This window comes from Littorina saxatilis, linkage group LG5 (assembly GCF_037325665.1).
Source record: "Littorina saxatilis isolate snail1 linkage group LG5, US_GU_Lsax_2.0, whole genome shotgun sequence".
NCBI lineage: Eukaryota > Metazoa > Mollusca > Gastropoda > Littorinimorpha > Littorinidae > Littorina > Littorina saxatilis.
This window is the reverse complement of record NC_090249.1, coordinates 18748448-18772508: the sequence shown is the minus strand read 5'-3', so window position 1 is coordinate 18772508 and position 24061 is coordinate 18748448. Positions and strand designations below refer to the sequence as shown.

Below are 24061 nucleotides of genomic sequence, written 5' to 3'. Positions count from 1 at the left end.
TGGTGTGTGGGGAACACTCTACATTTGACTGAGTCATTACAGGCAATAACAAAATCGTAGTTTTGAAGTCATTGGCCGAGTGTGGTAAAAACACAGCTGAGCAGAGTGCATGTCAACCGCCGGGTTACTGGTTGGACATCAATGCAAACAAAGCGAATGTTGTGAAAACGTTTATACGTTCAAACGTGGGATGGAAAACGTATGGGAAAGTTCAACTTCAGCTGCAGAGTCACGTAAGCGGGTCAAGGTCTCAAAACAGAAGAAGAATGGGAAGATGAGAATGCAATCCCGTTGCTGACCGAATTTCAAGTTTTCCAATGAAAAATGACTCAGTTGCGGCTTGCCCCGTCGGCCCCATCCTGAACTTAGGTCAAAATGAGTTCGGCTCATTCTATCCCTGACAGGATGCCTTGGTTTTCCTTGTCTGGCGAGGAAATCGATTTTTTTTTTTTTACATATTTAGATCTTTTCGTAATGTGTTATGGATGTAAGCAGATTTGCGATCGTCGATAATGATTTTTCATGGTGTTGTGTAATTTTTAAATTACAAAGGAATTGATATGTAAGACAGTTTCAAGCGAGCTATTTTTCGCGGCTGTATTTACTGTGCAAACAACTCTAAATATGGCAAAAGTGTCACGTGATAATCAACCGTTTGGTTTCGGCGCTCGCCGGAGCAGACGATATTTTGACAGTGATGCAACCATATAATTATTTCGGTCTCCTTCTGGCAGCAGTCCCAACATTTCGACTTGTTTTGACCTTAGAACGATGTCTTTATTATAACTGTGAAGAACAGAACGGAGATCACTGTCGAAGTCGGCCAATCTGCAATCATTTTCGTCTCGCGAACACTGCTCGCAAACAACAAATGGGAGATAACTCTGTATTCTTGTTTTGATAGAATGCCGTCGGCCCGTGTCCTTGGTACATGAAGAGAGGTAGCCAGCTCCAAGTGGCTTGGAGTTTTAGATCAAGTCTACCCATAGCTAGAACAGCTTTTACCCCCTCAGCCCGGAGAAGAACTCAGTATTGCGATACTTATGAAGTGAAAGCAGGTGGTGTAAAAAAAAAAAAAAAATGTATTAAAAAAATGTATTCAATTTTGGTATCGTGACATACAATATTATATGAGCTGAAGCATAAAGTTTATAATTAACGAATCCAAGGGGAAACATCAAAGCAGCAAACAGTGAAAGCAGGTCCTTGCACTTCATGAAAAAAACGTCTACATCGCGCATAGTACAGCTGTTTCTGCACATAGAAATGAAAAAAATGCAACAACAACAAAACAAACGTGAATTGTCACGGATGGTTTCCTGTTACATGCTATCCAGCTGTCACGCTCTTAAAAGAGATGACAGTATGGGTATATCATTACGACATCATAACATCAATTAAACGTGCACACTTTAGCGCAGTTGACCACTCCAAAGCGTTGTTATTCACCGATACTGTTAATTTTAGTGTGCACGTAAATATCTTCTGTTGTGGGGCTCAGTATTCGCAGTAGGTCTACTGCTGCTTCTGCTGAAGATGGTCAATGTGACGGTTATAATGAAGTCCATATGAAAATTTAAAATACACTTCTTCTCGCTTATTTCGTTATCATGTCTTTTTGTCCTTTACTTTTAACGCAAACGATACCAAGCAAATCACATGTATAATGCTTTGCCTCTCCCACCTGTCCGGAGGAGCAGTTACATTTTCTGTGCCGACACACACACAAACTCCAAAGAATAAACACCTCAAAAACCAACAACACCAGCAGCAACAACATCAGCTTAAACGAACAACGAAACCCTTCTAAACTTATGTAATCTTTTCACGATGTGCTGTAATCAGTTGGCCCCTCAAGGAACACATTTCAGCTTTCATTCATTCATTCATTCATTCATGCGCTTATTCATTTATTAATTTATTCACTCATCCATTTAATCATTCATTCATTTATTCACTCATCCATTTTAATCATTCATTCATTTATTCACTCATCCATTTAATCATTCATTCATTTATTCACTCATCCATTTAATCATTCATTCATTTATTCACTCATCCATTTAATCATTCATTCATTTATTCACTCATCCATTTAATCATTCATTCATTTATTCACTCATCCATTTAATCATTCATTCATTTATTCACTCACCCATTTAATCATTCATTCATTTATTTCATTTTATTCACTAACTTTTTCATTTATTCAATCATTCATTTGATCAACTGGTCCCTGTCGCCAGTAAAAACATAATTCATCTAAACTTTCATTCATCTAGGCCTTCTCTTTAATTTTAAAACTGTCCTCCAATCGCTTCCTGCTGACTTGGAAGGAGCAAAGTTAAGACCCAAAGATAAGTGTTCATCTTGCATCATTTATTATTTACCTGTTCTCAGTGTTTTTTTTAGCTTGTTTTTTTCTTCGATCGTGAGGTCAAGGCTTTTGGGAAATCAGTGCTTCGTTTTGTCAAGCAAACGTTCACTAACCATTACATTTTTGTTTATCCTTGATGTTGAAACAGCAGTCTATCTGAACAAGATAACAATCACAATGTTCTCACCAGAAACATGGACAATCCAACATTTATAAGATCAGAAATAGTACCGGTTTTGACCAGATGTTTTCTTCAGCACATAAAAGCAGAGGTGACAAAAACACCTTGTTTTTGGTGAGTACATTTTTATTGTTATCTTGTTCTATAGGTTTTTTTCACATGCAGTCTCTTGTTCTCAAGCAGTCTATCTGTTTAAGATTTCTTCTCTATACAGAACAAGAGTTCCTTGATCTCAGAGAATCACCAACTTAAAATGTTTGTTTCATGCACCTGTGGTTCTAGCCGGCCGTTCTTTGACCCCAGCCAGACTTAGCAGCAGACGACAAAGCCAGGATAGGGAGATCAATAACTGCATGTGATGGGCGCCGGGAACAGCAGACGACAAGACTTGCTGATGAGGCAGAGGTCACACTCCGTGTCCTTGACTTTTCCGATCAGGTGAAGCATAAGTGTGTTCTGGCACAAACGGTTTAAAGAAAACTGCCATTTTCTGGTGCTAGTTTTGCAGCAGGAGATGGAATGGAACTGAGAGGGGTGTGGTGGTTGGTGGCTTTGTTGTTGGTGTCAACTTTGATGAGGTGAAATATGTCCCAGCACAAAGACAGTATAAAGAACGCAGTTCTATAATGCTAGATTTGGTACGGAAGAAGGACGCAGGAGAATGTGTGGAAGGGGGTGTTGGCGTGGTTGTTTGTGGCAACCTTGATAAGGTCAATTTTATTCCAGCAAAGACGGCTCAAAACATAGTTCCAGCTAAAAGGGAGCAGGAAGGGACAAAGATGGGGGAGGGGGGGGGGGGGTGAAGTCCTTGAGCTTTGTTTGTGACGGCAACGTGTTTGTTTCGACCTCAGCCTAAGGCTTATAGGTTAGGTGTGAACTTGACAACATGTTTGTGTGTTTGGCCGCGTTTCTGTATTGTCAAGTTGTGCGTCCGTTGTTGGATGTCAACATCGTCGCTGTTTGTGCGTTACTGCCTACTGATTTCTTTTTTAGAAGCTCATGGACTTAATCAGCTTTATTAAAAGTAGCATACAACCACGTCATGTCCCAAATAAACAAACAAGTTAGCATAGCTATGAAAGTAAAAACAAGTATATGTTTTTGGAATCAGAAAATGATGGAGAATAAGATGAACGTAAATTTGGATCGTTTTATAAAAAAAATAATGTTTTTACAATTTTCAGATTTTTAATGACCAAAGTCATTAATTAATTTTTAAGCCACCAAGCTGAAATGCAATACCGAAGTCCGGGCTTCGTCGGAGATTACTTGACCAAAATTTCAACCAATTTGGTTGAAAAATGAGAGCGTGACAGTGCCGCCTCAACTTTCACGAAAAGCCGGATATGACGTCATCAAAGACATTTATCAAAAATATGAAAAAAACGTCTGAGGATATCATACCCAGGAACTCTCATGTCAAATTTCATAAAGATCGGTCCAGTAGTTTAGTCTGAATCGCTCTACACACACACACAGACAGACAGACAGACAGACAGACACACAGACACACATACACCACGACCCTCGTCTCGATTCCCCCCTCTATGTTAAAACATTTAGTCAAAACTTGACTAAATGTAAAAACATGTATATGTGTGTGTTAGTTTGTTCGAATCACGTTCCTGTTCAACCACTATCAAGAATATGGATGTAGGTACAGGTAAATGTGATCACTGCATGTTCGTGTGCACTACTCGGAGTGATCGACACGTGAAGAGAACGTTCTGTTTCACTGGGGAGTGGGGGTGGGGGTAAAGGAGGGGGATTCAGGAAGCGGCATAAATAAAGAGGGTAAGCCCCGGTGGGCCCAGAAAAGAGTCAGTGTGGGAGCTTTATGATGATGGTTTGGCCTCAGAAAGGCACTGTCTTCAGGGCTGGTGCCACATTTACCCTGATTTTCTTTTTCTCTCCTTATTTCCCCCCTCTTATCTGTTGTCTGCTGTCTTCAGAAAACTGTGTAGTCACGGTAAGGTAACGTTTTTGTAGTTTGTGTAGTTTATACAAACGCATGTCATTCAGTCTTTCTGTTGCCGGGCTGCTAGTTAAAACAGCTCGGTGAAGCATTTCGTAAGATCGACGTAGAAGATTGTAAGCTAGCTGTGCCTAACAAAAAGCCATTAGCATGCATGTCTACAGAGAACGACTCAGCGCAAAGAACGACTCGAAGCTGAAGACTGCAAACTGAACCGCCGGGACGTTGGACAGCAGTAACCCAGGCGATGACCAAGCAGACACTGATTGCGGACGAAGGGATGAAATTAGCACGTCTAACCACCACGTCTTCTGCTTTCTTCTTCCTCGTTCGATACCACCATTACTGACCACTCGTCCTGATAAAGGACTAAGAAGAGCATCTATTTTTAACAGCAATAATTACAAGCATATTCGTAATGATGATATGTTTGTACGAAAACCTCGTGACACACCACGCACGCACACACACACACACACACACACACACACACGTACGTACGCACGCACACACACACTGACAAACACACACACACACACACACTGACAAACACACACACACACACACACACACTATACAAACACACACACACGCACGCACGCACGCACGCACACACACACACACGCACACACACACACACACACACACACACACACACTGACACAAACACACATTAAATATTATCGCCTCGATATCGTGACAACGAATTGTCATTTTCATAGCCATACCTATGATTTTAATGACAGTTACTGCAAAGAGCATCCTTGCGACAGCTGCTTTTGAGCAGAAGCCGATTTTATACATGTAGGCACATAATAAACATGCTATCCGCGAAAAAGCCGTTGCGATTGTTCATAACTATAAACATATAAAGTGCACATAATTGTTTAACTGACATACTTTTGATGTATCATCATTTTCACAATCCAAAGTTCAGCGACTCAGTACTTGATAATTATTATTAACGGATGCGTGTTTTATCTTGTGCAATTAGAGGGACGAAGTACAGGCACAGGATTCAACTTCAGGTAGTAAATAAAGGTACTATACTACCTTCCATTGATGCAAGTAAGATATTCTAGCCCTCAAAGCATTGATGAAAAAAATACATTCGCCCGCCTATGGTATGAACTTCATGCAAGGGTTTGTGTATACATTTTAAATGAAATTAGACAAATAAATAGATAGGTTTTTGTTTAGTACATGAATAAAAAGATCAAGCATAACCCATTGACGGGTTAAGAGATTGACTGAGACACCGATATAACCAATATCCCCGCTCGACCACAACAAAACAACAACAACAAGAGATCTGAGTGCGGACAGAAGGACAGGCAGACAAAGAGACAGAAGGACAGACTGACAGCCTGGCAGAGTCAAGCATATGCTACCCCATGACGGTAAAGAAAAACACAGCCGCTAGAATGGCAGACCGGCAGAGAGACAGAAGGACAGGCAGACAAAGAGACAGAAGGACAGGAAGACAAAGGACGGAGATCGATTCATGCCTTAGAGAAAGATAATGACCAACAGACCAGCATTTCAATTATGAAGTACACATATTCAGTGACGAAGAAGCAAAGGGTGTTTTAGTCCCCCATCCATCCCCTGACCACCCGGCAGCTACCCCCCACCCCCTCCCCCCCACCCCCCACCCCCGCCCCCTTCCTCCGACCCCACCCCCTGCCCCCGACCCCATCCCAACCCCGAGCTTCCTCCCTCAAAGAAAAAACTGACATGAATGAACAAGTTCACTCGAATTTAGGACCGGCACGGTTGGCCTTAGTGGTAAGGCGTCCGCCCCGTGATCGGGAGGTCGTGGGTTCGAACCCCGGTCGGGTCATACCTAAGACTTTAAAGGCCGAGGTCCAACAGGTCAGAATACCCATGCTTTAACATAGAGGGGGAATCGAGACGAGGGTCGTGGTGTATGTGTATGTGTGTCTGTGCGTGTGTGTGTGTGTGTGTAGAGCGATTCAGACTAAACTACTGGACCGATCTTTATGAAATTTGACTAGAGAGTTCCTGGGAATGATATCCCCGGACGTTTTTTTCTTTTTTTCGATAAATGTCTTTGATGACGTCATATCCGGCTTTTTGTAAAAGTTGTCACACCCTCATTTTTCAATCAAATTGAAATTTTGGCCAAGCAATCTTCGACGAAGGCTGGACTTCGGTATTGCATTTCAGCTTGGTGGCTTAAAAATTAATTAATGACTTTGGTCATTAAAAATCTGAAAATTGTAAAAAAAAAATTTAAAAAAAATTATAAAACGATCCAAATTTACGTTCATCTTATTCTTCATCATTTTCTGATTCCAAAAACATATAAATATGTTATATTTGGATTAAAAACAAGCTCTGAAAATTAAAAATATAAAAATTATGATCAAAATTAAATTTTCGAATTCAATTTAAAAACACTTTCATCTTATTCCTTGTCGGTTCCTGATTCCAAAAAACATATAGATATGATATGTTTGGATTAAAACCACGCTCAAAAAGTTAAAACGAAGAGAGGTACAGAAAAGCGTGCTATCCTTCTCAGCGCAACTACTTTCCCGCTCTTCTTGTCAATTTCACTGCCTTTGCCATGAGCGGTGGACTGACGATGCTACGAGTATACGGTCTTGCTGAAAAATTGCAGTGCGTTCAGTTTCATTCTGTGAGTTCCACAGCTTGACTAAATGTAGTAATTTCGCCTTACGCGACTTGTTACATTTAGTCAAGTTTTGACTAAATGTTTTAACATAGAGGGGGAATCGAGACGAGGGTCGTGGTGTATGTGTGTGTGTGTGTGTCTGTCTGTCTGTCTGTCTGTGCGTGTGTGTGTGTGTAGAGCGATTCAGACCAAACTACTGGACCGATCTTTATGAAATTTGACATGAGAGTTCCTGGGAATGATATCCCCGGATGTTTTTTTTCTTTTTTCGATAAATACCTTTGATGACGTCATATCCGGCTTTTTGTAAAAGTTGAGGCGGCACTGTCACACCCTCATTTTTCAATCAAATTGATTGAAATTTTGGCCAAGCAATCTTCGACGAAGGCCGGACTTCGGTATTGCATTTCAGCTTGGTGGCTTAAAAATTAATTAATGACTTTGGTCATTAAAAATCTGAAAATTGTAAAACAAAAAAATTTATAAAACGATCCAAATTTACGTTCATCTTATTCTTCATCATTTTCTGATTCCAAAAACATATAAATATGTTATATTTGAATTAAAAACAAGCTCTGAAAATTACAAATATAAAAATTATGATCAAAACTAAATTTTTGAAATCAATTTAAAAACACTTTCATCTTATTCCTTGTCGGTTCCTGATTCCAAAAACATATAGATATGATATGTTTGGATTAAAAACACGCTCAAAAAGTTAAAACGAAGAGAGGTACAGAAAAGCGTGCTATCCTTCTCAGCGCAACTACACCCCGCTCTTCTTGTCAATTTCACTGCCTTTGCCACGAGCGGTGGACTGACGATGCTACGAGTATACGGTCTTGCTGAAAAATTGCATTGCGTTCAGTTTCATTCTGTGACTTCGACAGCTTGACTAAATGTTGTATTTTCGCCTTACGCGACTTGTTTTTAACTTACAAAAAGTTAAACTTAGATTAGAACAAGTCGCGTAAGGCGAAAATACAACATTTAGTCAAGCTTTTATTAAAAAACTGAGGAAACATTGTAAACAACGATATGAAAAAAATCACAGAAATCAAGTGGATACTGGTACAAAGAATCGTGTTACTTTAAAAAAAAAAAAATTCTTATTCTTCACCACGAACCGGCATTATCGTCGTTGCCATTATTACCTGTCAGCATCATCACTATAGTGTCTCAATTTGCAATAATAATAATAATAATAATAAGGGTATTTATAGGGCGCAAATCCTAAAATAGTAAGCGCCTTACAATCAATCTTAAATACAATAATCTGAATAACAGCAACAATACACATAAGCGCCTTACAATCAATCTTAAACAATAATCTTAATAACAGCAACAATACTCATGTATATAAAAAATGAATTTAAAAAAACCTTGCTTTTTGTTGTCTTTTGTGTTCTTGTTTTTCCTGATGAAGCTTCCATAAGCGAAAATTCGTACCGTCTTGTCCCGTTCTTGTATTGGTGAGTACAGTATTCCTTTGTTTTTTAACTTTAAAAAAACCTTTTTAAATAAATGGAAACACAATCACGTACACAATACACAATTCAAATAAATCTATCATTATCAACTAAAATCACAGATCATCACTTCACCGGCTTTTTATGCCCTCTTTTCTCAGACTTTCTGTTCATAGACTTTGTAAATTGACCCCTATTTTAAGACTCCCTCCTTTTTAAGACCTTATCAGTTACTCAGATTTTTGGAGGTCTTAAAAGGGGGGTTCCACTGTATTGCTGCGGGCGGAAATTCTCAATGTTTACAAGTTTTAGTAGAGGTTATGGTCCCAGGGGGCTTAAAAACCAGCAAATATACACCAAGGGGCTTAGAAACCAAAATAACAAAATGTAAACTAATATTAAACATGAATGCAGACGTTATCATCATGAATTATTACCATGATGACTTCCAGGATACAAACATCACAAAAGATATATCAACAAAAACCAACAATTTAGAATCAAGCAAACATCAAAACAAACCACACTGATACAATATCCATACAAAATATCTTCTAAAAAAACAAAAACAAACACCCACCCGTCCCAAAGAGTACTTGACTTTGCTTCCCTTCCGCCTCTAATATTCTTATTTACTCTTCATCATCCTTGGAGGACCAAAATGTATAACCTTCGTGCCCTGAAAAGAGTCCCACGGTTTAGTGTGTGAACTGATGCACATGCAGCTCAGCCATATGACTCCTGGCAGCAAAAACAGCAAAGTCAGTCAAAAGCACAAGATAAATCCCCCCACCCCCCTTCCATCATATTTTAACCGACTTCTTTTTTAAATTCCTCATCAAAAGTGAACTCGTACTGTGAAAACAAAATTAGAGATTTAATTTTGTTACTGAAATTTCAGCCCGAGTTCAACTTGTCTCTTCTCTCTACTAAATTGTGGGCGCGCACACTCACACACACGCATCCAATCCGTGGTAATCATGCAAACTGACTCAGTATTCAGTAAAGGTGTCAGTATAATAATGATAGAAAAAGTCCGGAAAAAAGTAGTCACAAAATAAAGTAAGGACTGACATGACAACACACGTACTGCATGGTTACCCTTCGTCTTTTATTTCTTGCCCTTTTTACATTTAGTCAAGTTTTGACTAAATGTTTTAACATAGAGGGGGAATCGAGACGACGGTCGTGGTGTATGTGTGTGTGTCTGTCAGTCTGTCTGTCTGTCTGTGCGTGTGTGTGTAGAGCGATTCAGACCAAACTACTGGACCGATCTTTATGAAATTTGACATGAGAGTTCCTGGGAATGATATCCCCGGACGTTTTTTTTTTTTAAATTTCGATAAATACTTTTGATGACGTCATATCCGGCTTTTTGTAAAAGTTGAGGCGGCACTGTCACACCCTCATTTTTCAATCAAATTGATTGAAATTTTTGTAAAGCAATCTTCGACGAAGGCTGGACTTCGGTATTGCATTTCAGCTTGGTGGCTTAAAAATTAATTAATGACTTTGGTCATTAAAAATCTGAAAATTGTCATAACATTTTTTTTTATATAAAACGATCCAAGTTTACGTTCATCTTATTCTACATCATTTCCTGATTCCAAAAACATATAAATATGTTATATTTGGATAACAAACAATCTCTACAAATTAAAAATATAACAAGAAGAGCAAACGCTCGATCGAGTCACTTTCGCAGTTCTGAATATTATATGAGGCATCAGATGGACAGGAAGAAATTGCTATTCACAACACAATGAGTCACGTTCACATAAAATTTGAGCCCGGTCACTTTTATAGTTTCCGAGAAAAGCCCAACGTTAAGTTGTGTGTTGCCGAACAGAAAAGGCTAGTTATCTCCCTTGTTTTTCTGATAACGTTCGTAAAAGGCTACAGATGTAAATACTTTGATGTAAAGAATAATCCTACAAAGTTTCAATCACATCCGATGAACTTTGTCAAAGATATAAAATGTCTAATTTTTCCTTTGACGCTGACCTGTGACCTTGAAAAAGGTCAAAGGTCAACGAAACCATCGTTAAAGTGTAGAGGTCATTGGAGGTCACGACTAAACAAAATATGAGCCCGATCGCTTTGATAGTTTCCGAGAAAAGTCCAACGTTAAGGTGGTGTCTACGGACGGCCGGCCGGACGGCCGGCCGGACAGACTAACACTGACCGATTACATAGAGTCACTTTTTCTCAAGTGACTCAAAAATTATGATCAAAATTAAATTTCCGAAATCGATTTAAAAACACTTTCATCTTATTCCTTGTCGGTTCCTGATTCCAAAAACATATAGATATGATATGTTTGGATTAAAAACACGCTCAGAAAGTTAAAACGAAGAGGGGTACAGAAAAGCGTGCTATGCAGCACAGCGAAACCACTACCGCGCTGAACAGGCTCGTCAGTTTCACTCCGTTATGCACAAGCGGCGGACTACGGTCATTGTGAAAAAATGCAGTGCGTTCAGTTTCATTCTGTGAGTTCCACAGCTTGACTAAATGTAGTACTTTCGCCTTACGCGACTTGTTTATATCTCCCTTGTTCCCAAACACGACCACTTCCCCCCCCCCCCCCCCCCCCCCTATATTGCGCACACACACACATGAATAAGTTTTGTTTTAATTGAAAATGTATCAATTAAGAGTCATTTGAAACTTTGTTTATTTATTGATTTCACTTTGTTGTTTCAGTATCATTTATTGATTTCTCTTCGTTGCTTCAGTATTTATTCTTATTCTCTTCTTTTTCTTCTAGTTTCTCTGGGGAGGGGGGGGGGCGGGGGTAGGGCTGGGTGTGTGTGTGCATGGGTGTATGTGTGAGTGGGTGTATGTGTGAGCGGGGGTGAGCGGGGGGGGGGGGGGGGGGGGGGCTAAGGACGAAACAACAGGTAAATTTACAAAATAATAATTCGAACGAGATGTCCCAAAACTGATACCTCCCTCCCCGACACAGAGTACAAAATAAAAATTGTACAGTCACATCATACAAAACTGCGTACCAATGATTTCATCATCACGCAACCTTCACTGGAACTACCGTCAGAAATGTCGATTGGAACCGTCTGACACTGGTCAGCTAGCAAATCACTTGACTGCCGACTCAAAAGCGAATCTGTTTTATCTGTCTGTGTGTGTGACCCTTAAAATAGTGGCTGATTGTCATAACATTCCAGCTCCAAAGAAGGCAAGCCCTTCCGCTGAGAGCTGTGGGAACGACAACACGAAGTAAACATTGACAACTCCACTGAACACGACAAAGCAACACCATCCAAACTCCACGTGCACAGGGACGCAGAAACCATGCTCTGATCACATGCACACCTCATTCTGATTGGCTCCAAGAGCCGTGCCCCCTTTTTTGATTGGCCAAACGTTCCCCGCCCTGCCTTGAATTCCCAGTGCAGCTACATTTTGTGACACACTAATCAGTGGACGTTCGGTGAATACAGACGAGGAAAATATCAATCAAAGATGAAAGAGGATTCATTCACTTATCCTTCTTCTCCGCCTGGTACACCACAATCAGACTCAGAGGTTAGTATTCAGACATTTTCTTTCATTTGTTTTCATGTATTTGGGTGATCGTTGGCCGATCGGATTGACAGACAGCAACAGAAAGAGACGGGGGGCGGTGGGGGGGTACTCGTGGTTTTGTCTGTGTTTTATCTTTGTTTACAGCCACTTTCTTCGATTGCCGAGAATCAGAGACACATTTTTAGTGGCAGTTTATCACGTTGAGATGGATTTTTCCGTTTTGTTCTACGAATGTCTTTTCAATGCTGCCAACTTAATTATCGTTGTTTTTCAAGGCCATCCCAAACACATGTTCTAGCCGTTGAATCCGTATCCTACGTGGTGTCCTTCCAGTTGATTGTTACAGGTGCCTTTTAACTGTTATTGTGAGTAGACTGATCACACGGAAACGTTTTTCAACGACGATTCAAGATTCGAGTCGCGATCACGTACTCGCCGTGTGCGTAGTGAGTGATATGTAGGCGTGTGGGAGTGAAGCGAAGGGGTCAAAGGTGTTCTGCGGCTTTCGTGCTGCTTGCTGCTTGAAAGCATTCACGATTCCTTCGTTTCTTTTCGCTCCGCTTCATAAAAAGCTGCTTCTTCCTGTTGAACAGAAGTTCCGACATTATTTTTTAATCATAGTTTTGGTTGTATACCGCAGAACTCGCTGTGAATATTGTAGGTCAAGTTTGTTTTGGGTTGTTCCCCAGATAAAAGTAGGAAGTGCACGCCCATCCACAGTCACATGGTCAACCCAGTTAGCCATATTTGGAGAGTCTACACATTATGAGCGTTACTTGACCCGAATAGCCTGGGAAGTTCACAATCGGGGCGTTCTCCATGCATATTCGCGATGTGCACTTTCACGTAACAGTAGTGCACTGTCTACCGCCCTTTGGTTATGTTTCGCAGCTCAGATCATAGTGACTCGTACAAAGACGTTTGTTGTACGTTTATGTTTTAGTTTCACAGTTAAAGCTGTGGTCTATTTATGACTTTCCGGGGCCACGAGATTGAAAAATAGGGATACAATCATGTACAGAATTCTGTACAGCAAACGCTACCCGAAACCCCACCTATACGGCGTGTATGACCTTGAGAGCTTCAGTCAACGCTTGAATTTTGCAGGGATAACATCCGGTTTGCTCTCTCAAGACTGATCATATTTTATCTTCAAGAGAGATCAAGGGGAAAAAATAAACGCCCCGGCGAAGATTCGAACTCTCCACCTCGAGACTTCGTGTCTCATGTCCTAACCACTAGGCTACTACGCCAATTGAAACAAGTCGCGTAAGGCGAAAATACAATATTTAGTCAAGTAGCTGTCGAACTCACAGAATGAAACTGAACGCAATGCCATTTTTCAGCAAGACCGTATACTCGTAGCATCGTCAGTCCACCGCTCATGGCAAAGGCAGTGAAATTGACAAGAAGAGCGGGGTAGTAGTTGCGCTAAGAAGGATAGCACGCTTTTCTGTACCTCTCTTTGTTTTAACTTTCTGAGCGTGTTTTTAATCCAAACATATCATATCTATATGTTTTTGGAATCAGGAACCGACAAGGAATAAGATGAAAGTGTTTTTAAATTGATTTGGACAATTTAATTTTGATAATAATTTTTATATATTTAATTTTCAGAGCTTGTTTTTAATCCGAATATAACATATTTATATGTTTTTGGAATCAGCAAATGATGGAGAATAAGATAAACGTAAATTTGGATCGTTTTATAAATTTTTATTTTTTTTTACAATTTTCAGATTTTTAATGACCAAAGTCATTAATTAATTTTTAAGCCACCAAGCTGAAATGCAATACCGAACCCCGGGCTTCGTCGAAGATTACTTGACCAAAATTTCAACCAATTTGGTTGAAAAATGAGGGCGTGACAGTGCCGCCTCAACTTTCACGAAAAGCCGGATATGACGTCATCAAAGACATTTATCAAAAAAATGAAAAAAACGTATGGGGATTTCATACCCAGGAACTCTCATGTCAAATTTCATAAAGATCGGTCCAGTAGTTTAGTCTGAATCGCTCTACACACACACACAGACACACACACACACACACACACACACACACACACACACATACACCACGACCCTCGTCTCGATTCCCCCCTCTACGTTAAAATATTTAGTCAAAACTTGACTAAATATAAAAAGAAGGCAAAACATTGATATGAATTCATGTTAGGCCAAAAAAAAAAAATTGTCTGTTTAGGGTAACATGACCAAAAAAAGTAGGGTCGGTAGGTAGGTAAAGGTTTTTTTTTTTTTTTTTTTTTTTTTTTTGGTTGTGTGTGTAAATGCTATGTTGGTTGAGCATTCACTTCTTATATTTGATGAATACATGTTTCAAAACTAACGTATAAATAAAACAGAGAGAAAGGGAGAGAAAGAAACGCCAAATGTCTCTTTTTAGCATTTTTACCTCTTTTTTTTTCTTTTTTTTTTTTGAAATCAAAAAAAAGTTTTTGGGTCGGCGCCAAATCGATAGGGTCGGTTGGGTTACCCTAAACAGACAATTTTTTTTGTTGGCCTTATGTTATTCTTGAAGCAGCATGATTTATATCTCTATCCGCCCATTGTTCAGAAGTGAATACATGTATAACTATTTCTTAGATGTCTGGTTTCAACTGCGCAGAGCTTTGGAGAGATTCAATTACTGTTCTTGTCATTTTCTTGCATGTTGTAAATAGAGATATCGCAGCTATTTGCAAGGCGCGAATGTCGTGTAGCATGATGGTGTAAACATGTACTGCGATTCCGTGAAACATGTTTGCAAATAAAGGCACATTTTAATGTCAATTTTTACGTTTTTGCAACGCATGAATGGTAATTCAAGCGTAGAATGATATAAAATTATCTTTTTTTTAATGTTTGACAACACTGGTGAAGTGGCCTAGCGGTTAAGACATCGGCCCCGACATTTCGAGGCCACGAGGCTTTGAGTTCGAATCCCTGCCAAGTCGTTTATTTTTTCTGCTCGATCCTTCTTGACAATTATGCTCAGCTCTGCGAGAGCAAACCGGATGTTACCACTGCAAAATTCAAGCGTTGACTGAAGCTCTCAAGGTCATACACGCCGTATAGGTGGGGTTTCGGGTAGTGTTTGCTGTACAGAAATCTGTACATGATTTTGTCCCTATTTTTCAACCTCGTAGCCCCGGAAAGTCATAAATAGACCACAGCTTTAAAGGCTAATGGCACTGACGAATACAGTCTCTCTCTATCTATCTCCATCTTGTAAACACACAGAAAGCATAACAGACCGGCTTTTTTTTCTCCAAGTGGACTTCCAATCCGAAAGTAACTCTTCTTCCAACATACCTTGTCTTTGTATTAAATGTAAACATTGAATTTGATATAGCGTTTAAAACAAAACAAACTCACCAATGATGAAACATAAAACACAACCAACAATAACAAAAAGGCCAGCAGAGTTACATCCTTTGAAAAGACAATGTGTTATAGTTACTTTCTAAAATGGTTTCAGTCATTAAAATTATCCAATGGTTGAAAACGACGTTAAACACCAAATAAAGAAAGAAATTAGAATTATCCACAGAAAAAAACTTGACACTGGTGGCAAATTATTTATGTGGGTTTGTGTCTGTCCTCACCTTGTACAACGCACCTTGCTAATGCTAGAACTAATGGAAGAACCCAAGTTAAAGATTTACAGCCTGAAGACACCTTTTCCCTTGGGCATTAATTTTATCAATGTACATGAGACAGGCAGCCCAGGGGTGGGCTTTATCGTATATATTTTATGTAATTGTAAACTATAGTAAGTAGTAGTGGCAGTAGTTTTGCATACACATGTATTGTACTTTAAATTTAATACATTTTCAGTTGCTTCCTGCCATAAAACTACCACTAACAGTGGTCTGTTGCATTCAGATCTTTCTGTGTTTTGGTGGGTGGTAATGGTATTATTACATGTAAAAAATAATAAGTAGTTTTGCAAACATTGCACTTTTTATTAATGTTCAGTTGGTTTCAGCCATAAGTCTCCCACTCAACAGCAGTGTGTTGGTTTCAGATCTTTTACAGTGGTAAGGACAGCATGTCGGAGAGAGATGCGGCCGAGTCGCTGCTCCACCTTGCCCACCTGCAGGCCAAGGGAAAGGACAGGGCTCACCCTATGTTCATGGGGCCCCTGGGAAGCCTCACTCCTCCACACTCGGAGGATTCATGCTCCTCTTCCTCCCCACAGACGGACACATGTCAGGACCCGTTCTCCACGGCGGCCGTGACCTGGCCCACTCGCTGCGACAAGCGGGAAGGAGTGTTGAAGAAGGTGAGCTTTGAATTGAAACAAATTAAAAGGGAGATATATATATATCCATTGGACTAGGAGTTACTTGTAGGACGTAGAAGGTGAGATTTGAAACAAATTAAAGGGAGGTATATCCATTGAAGTGGGTCTAGGAGTTACTTGTATGACGTTTCAGTCGACTTGATCAGATTGAGACAAATGTTTGGGCTTGGATGTTTTTTGGCAAGTTTGCCCTGCTGAGAATTTACAATTACATCGTTTCATATCCAGAATATTAACTTGTTTTTTTGCTGAGAATTTACAGTTGCATTGTTTTGTATCCAGAATATAAACTCTTTTTTTGTATTCCCTACTGGCTTCTGTCACATTGGTTTTTTTCATTCACGCTTCACTTCTCATGGTAACACTCTCTTGTTCTGATATGCAGCTGTTGAAGGAGCCTCCAATCAACATGTGTCAGAGGCGTTCAACACCAGTGTCTGTGATTGTTCCAAATGTCTCCACCTCCTTGAGTAGCATGCCTGACAGCTGCAAACCTCTACGAAAACGCCATCTCAAATTTTCCAAAAGCGAGTACAGTAGTCTTTCATCAAGTGATATCACTCCATCAAAGGTTTCCAAACTTTCTGCAGATGCTTCCCAGCCACGAGTTCCTCCGTTCAGTGTGAGCGGCCAGACCAGCGGTACTAACGGATTTTCTGTGCCTACCTCCCGTCTGGCAGAAAATGACTGTGACGTACCTGTGTTCTTCAGGCCTGTAGGAACGGCATATGTTCCTCATGGGTTTCACTCCAGAAGTACACTAGAAGCAAACGGCACACGCACACCTTTCCCTGCTGCATCAAGGGCTTCTGCGACCACCAGCCCATCTACTGTCAACATGGTTACCTCAAAACCAAACCTCGTACTTACATCAACATCAAACAGCAGAGTATCACTATCAACATCCTCCACTCCACCACCCCCAGCTATTCTTCCAAACATTCCCCTGCTCCAAATCTCAACAGCCAGCGGCTCAGTGACTCTGCCTGTGACCGTGTCGACATCATCTTACAGTTCTGGAGTCCCCACATCGTCTCAGGCGCCGGTTGTCCAGGTGATTGTTGTCAACGCCATGCACAGCTCTTCGCCCATTAGCATGGCACCCCAGCCAGTTCCACTGATGGGCAAAGTTCAGACAGACTACTGCCCCATCGCCCCTGCCCCATCCCCCTTGTTGCCCACTGCTGGTGTGGTGAGACTGACAGTTGAGGAAGGGGAGGCAACTCAACCAGTGGATGGCAAGCGTCGACGAATGCATGTCTGTGAATTCAAAACCTGCCGGAAGACTTACTTCAAGAGCTCCCACCTGAAGGCACATATCAGAACTCATACAGGTATGTGCACGTCTTTTTGTCTCTCTGTACTTCCTCTTGGGGGGGGGGGGGGGGGGGGGGGTTGATTGAGTCAGGTGAGTCCGTTTTCCTTATCTTGACACTGACAGGTTTCGTTGTAAACAAAACTACTTTTTGCTGTGTGTGGTATGTTACCTTTATTAAGAGACAGTCCTGGTTAAGAGTTTAATTTGAAAGGGAGCAGATGAATACGATATAGTTACGAAGTTTATGTTGTAAGTTTAATGTACTATCCTTTGTTTTTGAGTCACTTGAGAAAAAGTGACTCTATGTAATCGGTCAGTGTTAGTCTGTCCGGCCGGCCGGCCGGCCGGCCGTCCGTAGACACCACCTTAACGTTGGACTTTTCTCGGAAACTATCAAAGCGATCGGGCTCATATTTTGTTTAGTCGTGACCTCCAATGACCTCTACACTTTAACGATGGTTTCGTTGACCTTTGACCTTTTTCAAGGTCACAGGTCAGCGTCAAAGGAAAAATTAGACATTTTATATCTTTGACAAAGTTCATCGGATGTGATTGAAACTTTGTAGGATTATTCTTTACATCAAAGTATTTACATCTGTAGCCTTTTACGAACGTTATCAGAAAAACAAGGGAGATAACTAGCCTTTTCTGTTCGGCAACACACAACTTAACGTTGGGCTTTTCTCGGAAACTTTAAAAGTGACCGGGCTCAAATTTTATGTGAACGTGACTCATTGTGTTGTGAATAGCAATTTCTTCCTGTCCATCTGATGCCTCATATAATATTCAGAACTGCGAAAGTGACTCGATCGAGCGTTTGCTCTTCTTGTTGTTCTATAAGCTCATTATTCTTATTAGTATATTTGTGCCTTCTTTGGAAGGGACTGATTAGGAACTACTGGTGCAGAGAAATCATACTCTGAATGGAGTTGGACTGATCTAATCACTGCATCTTAAATGTTGGGGGGTGGGGCTGATTTATAGAGCTTTTGATAATGGAATATTTGTATTCTCACTTTGAAGTGTACAGTATCTCTGAGTCTGACTTCACTATTTTCAAAGGAATGTACGTTGAACTTTCTTTCTGTCCTACCAGGTGAGAAGCCGTTCATCTGCGATTGGCCAGACTGTGGACGTACCTTTGCAAGATCAGATGAGCGTTCTCGGCACCTGCGCACGCACACCGGTGAGAAGCGGTTCTCTTGTCCATCCTGCGATCGCAAGTTTATGCGCAGTGATCACCTGGCTAAACATGCACGGCGACACAACACCAAAACATGAAGGATGATGTTGCAGCCTGAGAAGAACATTACTACATTTCATCCGCTGTGATACTGATAGTGATTGAGAGACTTTATTCATTTGTGTGATTGAAAAATTGCCCTTTTCAAACTCGTGTACATGAACTTTTGTCTGTGATTTTGTGTGATGGCAGTGGAAACTGTCCACATGTTGCAAACTTTGAAAGGTTTGCTGAAAATCAGTGGCATTCTGGTAATGGGCGTTAACTTAGAATGTCGCCAAAGGACAAGATTGTTTACTTCTGCAAATATATTCTAATATGGCTGGAACTACTGTTTTCTCTAGTATTCATGTTGTGGTTTGACAGAAATGTACAGCACTTTTATTGTAGTCAGGAGATCGAAGCAAATTGTTAAAAATGTGTGAGAATGAGATCAATGTTCTACCTTTGTGTCAAGGGAAGTAACTACTACTCAATTCATGACATTTTTCACTGAGCGCTTCTAAAAATGGTGAAATTACATGATTTTAATGCATAGATGTGACTGTCTTGAATGCATGAAACAAACAGCTACTCATATTATGACTCTGTTGTGCATGCTTTTGGTGCATTTCATGTACACTTTTGTGTATAATGACAGGGCCAATGTACTGACTTGATTACAGTCTAAAATTTGCAATGCTCAACTATTGTTTGATTCTCAAAGTCAATAGCGAAATGAAAGGGAACAATGCTTCTGTAAAGGCTGTGTTACTGTTAGAACAGTCACACTAACTTTGAGCAGTTAATCTGCTAGGTTCTAGATTTTCACTCTTATACATGTATATATATGCAGTTGACCTATTTCAAGGTACTTGTCTGTGCTTTTGCAAGACTTTACTGTTCACCTAGCCTGTCTGCATTACAAAAAATGGTGAAAAATGTATGAACTGAAGTTGTTTTAAACAATTTTCTACATCTCTTGCCAGACTGTGAATGAGGTTTTAAATGTTGCATGGCCAAAATGGTTTGTTTAATTGAAGATGAATGTGTTCTGTTAAATGATTTGGCTTTGATGGTTAAAGATTTACACGTTTTTATTCAAGCCCAACTGTCTTTCAGTTTCAGTATGTTGTGAGTTTTTCTGTTAAATCCAGTTATTGAGTTAAAAGTTTTGTAATTTGTGTGCTCTGTTTTTCAATTTACCTTCTTATTTTACTTGATCTAGTCTGAAATTGCAAAGTGTTTGTTTTGTTTTTAGGTGTTTTTACCAAGAATGGTATTTGTTCTGTTGTTTGTGTAAAGAATAACGCACAACACCGTATGTGTACTTTGTTGGTCTGTCTCTTTTTTTGGTCTACTTTTGGTTTGAGAAAATAATCTAGATACATGTCCGACTGTCAGTTGCTTTAACCTTCACCGGATCACGCGTTGGACTACACAGTCCGGATGATGTGGGTCGTGTACGACCCATACTTCCCAAAGAAGGATTCAACGTAAAAAGTATGGGTCGCACACGACCCACGCCATCCGAATAGAGATAAACATTTTGCTGCTTCTTTGCAGAGTATGGGTCGTGTACGACCCACGCCATCCGCATAAGGATAAACAGCGTAAAATTCCTTACCTAATTCCATATGGGTCGTCCACGACCCACATCATCCGGACTGTGTAGTTCAAATTACGTCATCGTTTATTTGTTTGTTTACAAAGATATTCTTTCAAAAGTTGGGCAATGAGAAGGTCGTATAGTGATTAGAGATTACATGAAGTCTCAATTAAAAACTCCAAATAGTTTCAGAGATAAAGACGATTTTGTGAGGCTCTGGGCCGTCCACTACCCACGAAGCACGGTGAAGGTTAATTTACATCAGTTTGAGAAGGGAAGAAAATCATGAAGAAAAAGGTCAGATTCTGAACTGAACTATTCAATGATCTTTTTCATCTTGCTGTAATTTGTAGACATTTCTGGGGAATTTTACTAGGGGTTTGGGGATGGAAAGAAAAGAAGCTAAAATGTAGTCTGCTCATGCTAGAGGTATCCAGGAGAGATTCATGACATGAGAATAATAATAATATACTGGTAAGAACACTTGTATACTTTCCTGTTGTTAATTGCAAATATGACCAATGCTTGTTTCATGAGCAGTGGTACTTGGAAAATTTATGTCAACAAAATTGACATGTATACTAAATGTGTGCTGGTGTGAATAACTTTGTCCAGCTTATGTACATCAAGTAGCATGCTGAGGATGTCAACAGTAGTACTAGTAGTAGTTGATTATGCTGCTTTTGGCTTATAGATTCAACATTCACTTGGTATTGATTCTAAAATTGTACTATTGTGCTGGTATGACAGTGATTTTATCACCTTGCTGTAGCTTGTAAGGATGAATTTGAGGATGATTAAGACTAAAAGGAAAAAAGCAAAGAACCAATCTTGATTTCTTTTGCGGTGTTATTGTTAATGCTGTTTGCCATTAAGGGAATAACTCCAGTCGTGCCAAGTGCTATTATTGCTGGTTAAGATTGTGTACTGCCACTTGGCCGAGTTTTTGTACGAATATTAAGGGTTTATTTTTTAAATCATGGTTTATTGAAGGAAAACTTGTTCAGACTTGAGTTTGACTTATTCTTGACGTCTTTTTTTCTCCTTTTATTTCATTTATGTTGAGATGGACAGAAGGTGGTTTTTTTATGTTTACAATGTCTATTTGAAATGTTGGTGCTATTCTTCTTGCCCCCAAAGGCCCACCCCACCTGATCTAAATCAAATGTTCTGTTCATCATGTACATGTACTTATGTTATTCTGGCAGCAGATTTGTTTTTTTTATCACTGTGCATCTCTCATTTCATAACAATACGATAAGCGAGTTCTTGTGTAACCCCCCGCGGGTTAGGAGGAAGAATTTACCCGATGCTCCCCAGCATGTCCTAAGAGGCGACTAACGGATTCTGTTTCTCCTTTTACCCTTGTTAAGTGTTTCTTGTATAGAATATAGTCAATTTTTGTAAAGATTTTAGTCAAGCAGTATGTAACTTGTAAGAAATGTTAAGTCCTTTGTACTGGAAACTTGCATTCTCCCAGTAAGGTAATATATTGTACTACGTTGCAAGCCCATGGAGCAAATTTTTGATTAGTGCTTTTGTGAACAAGAAACAATTGACAAGTGGCTCTATCCCATCTCCCCCCTTTCCCCGTCGCGATATAACCTTGAATGGTTGAAAACGACGTTAAACACCAAATAAAGAAAGTTCTTGTGTAGTTTCCCCCCCTATGGATAGATAATTGAGGACAAGTCATTAAATAGATTTTGGGGATTCCCCAGATTTGGGGATGGGGAATCATTTTTGCATTGTTTTTGTTTGGCAGAGAATCTTTTTGGGACAAGGAGATGGACATTTTCTCCAGGGTAACAAGTTGAATTTCTTGTCATTACATAATTTTTAACTGGTCCGAAGTACATGGATAAATACCAGATGTCGTTATTTGTTTATGAAAAAGCAGCAGAGAGAAAGCGCAAGTGCATGATAATAATGTGAATTGAATGTGTGTGTGTCTTGTGATTTATTTATTTACATGTATTTATTTATTTATTTGAGTTTCAAAAGCAATTCCTTGCGTTCATTGGTGATGCATCCAACAGAGCGTGTAATTTATTTGTGAACTCTAATTTATACATAATGTTTTATTTATTGGGAAACCACTGAATTTATTTTGCACTTTGTACTACGTAATAATGTTGAGTTAAAAGAAAAAAGTTGAATTTGAATCTGTTTTGCTATTCTGTATTTAGTGGAGTGTGTGTGCGTGCGTGCGTGTTTTAAAGTCTTTTTGTTACAAGTATTTCAAATGTTCAGGCCTGGGAATGATACACCTTTCGTCGTAAATACGACAAAGTCCTTTTTGGCTCACGTAAGTGTAGCCTATGCGATGCTAACTTTTGTCTGTCTGTGCGTGCGTGCGTGCGTGTGTGATAGAAACTTTAACATTTGACTGAACACCGAAATACTAATTTTACCGGGTTATTATCCAAGCAACAGCTTCAAAGTATTGAATTAGTCATACTTATGCACATACAACAAGTCATTCATAAGATAAATTCCAGCACATAAATCAATGCTCAACATGATACAGACAACGCCGCTTAACTCGATTTTCCGGATACGTCGAAGTGAACCATTGGTCCCGGCCAGCAGCCTTCTTGTTATCACTAAAATTCCTTCACTTACCTCGACTTTGGATAGCTCGATTTTCTGCTTACCTCGATCTCATGCCCAGGTCCCACCTTATCTTCATCACATCGGTTAGCTCGATCTCCCACTTTTTTATCTCCATATGACGTCAAACGAGAAGTGACGCACAAATGTAAACGTCATAAGATTATGTCGCAAACAAAACATGGAAAATGTGACCCTCCACCACGAAATGAGTCGCACGTCAACTCGCGTGGTTCTGCACTAGGCTTAAGGGTCACCTTAGTCACAGGCTTATAACTCAAAACAGTTTTCACTCTTTTTTAAAACGGGTTTCACCACTGGATTGAGCATAAAAAACTCTTTAGGAAAATGTAAAAATATGAAAATCATGCAAAGGTGACATGCGACTCATTCCGTGGTGGAGGGTCACAAATAGTTCTCAGAGGGAGAGATGGATGGATTGTTTAATTGTATAACCAGTGAATTGGTTTTTACAATGGTAAAACAAAAGAAAATGTACAAAAGCAGCATTTCACGTAATCAAATCAAAAGTATATACATGATATTACACTGACTTGATCGTTGATCGTAACAATTTTTGACAGATGCCTGCTAATAAAGTCAGCATACAAGCACATACAAACACACAAACCGTCACACACACACACACACACACATGCCGCACGTAAATACGTACATATAAATATATACACCATAGCAAGCAGATTTGCACACATCATCAAAAAAGCCCCAAGAGCCTGCTGAGAGCTGTCCTGTAGATAGACTACGCTGCTTACCT

The 24061-nt window shown here is 39.8% G+C and overlaps 1 protein-coding gene and 1 long non-coding RNA gene across 2 annotated transcripts in view; both read left to right on the top strand.

Moving 5' to 3' along the window:
* Positions 1-24061, top strand: part of LOC138966485 (uncharacterized) — a 114555-nt gene that overhangs the window by 18191 nt on the left and 72303 nt on the right. The gene's annotated exons all lie outside the window — the stretch shown is intronic.
* On the top strand, positions 12055-22835 carry LOC138966483 (Krueppel-like factor 8). Its single transcript, XM_070338750.1, has 4 exons — positions 12055-12213; positions 16243-16500; positions 16907-17855; positions 18936-22835. Exons 1-4 carry the CDS (start codon positions 12151-12153, stop codon positions 19118-19120), a joined length of 1455 nt encoding a protein of 484 aa, XP_070194851.1. The 5' UTR covers positions 12055-12150; the 3' UTR covers positions 19121-22835.

What these genes read in the sequence shown, in the direction of transcription:
- LOC138966483 (XM_070338750.1), top strand. Translation starts at nt 12,151, where the DNA reads ATGAAAGAGGATTCATTCACTTATCCTTCTTCTCCGCCTGGTACACCA. An exon ending in CACCACAATCAGACTCAGAG is followed by an intron (nt 12,214 to 16,242) that starts GTTAGTATTCAG and finishes TGTTGGTTTCAG; the next exon opens with ATCTTTTACAGTGGTAAGGA. An exon ending in ACATATCAGAACTCATACAG is followed by an intron (nt 17,856 to 18,935) that starts GTATGTGCACGT and finishes CTGTCCTACCAG; the next exon opens with GTGAGAAGCCGTTCATCTGC.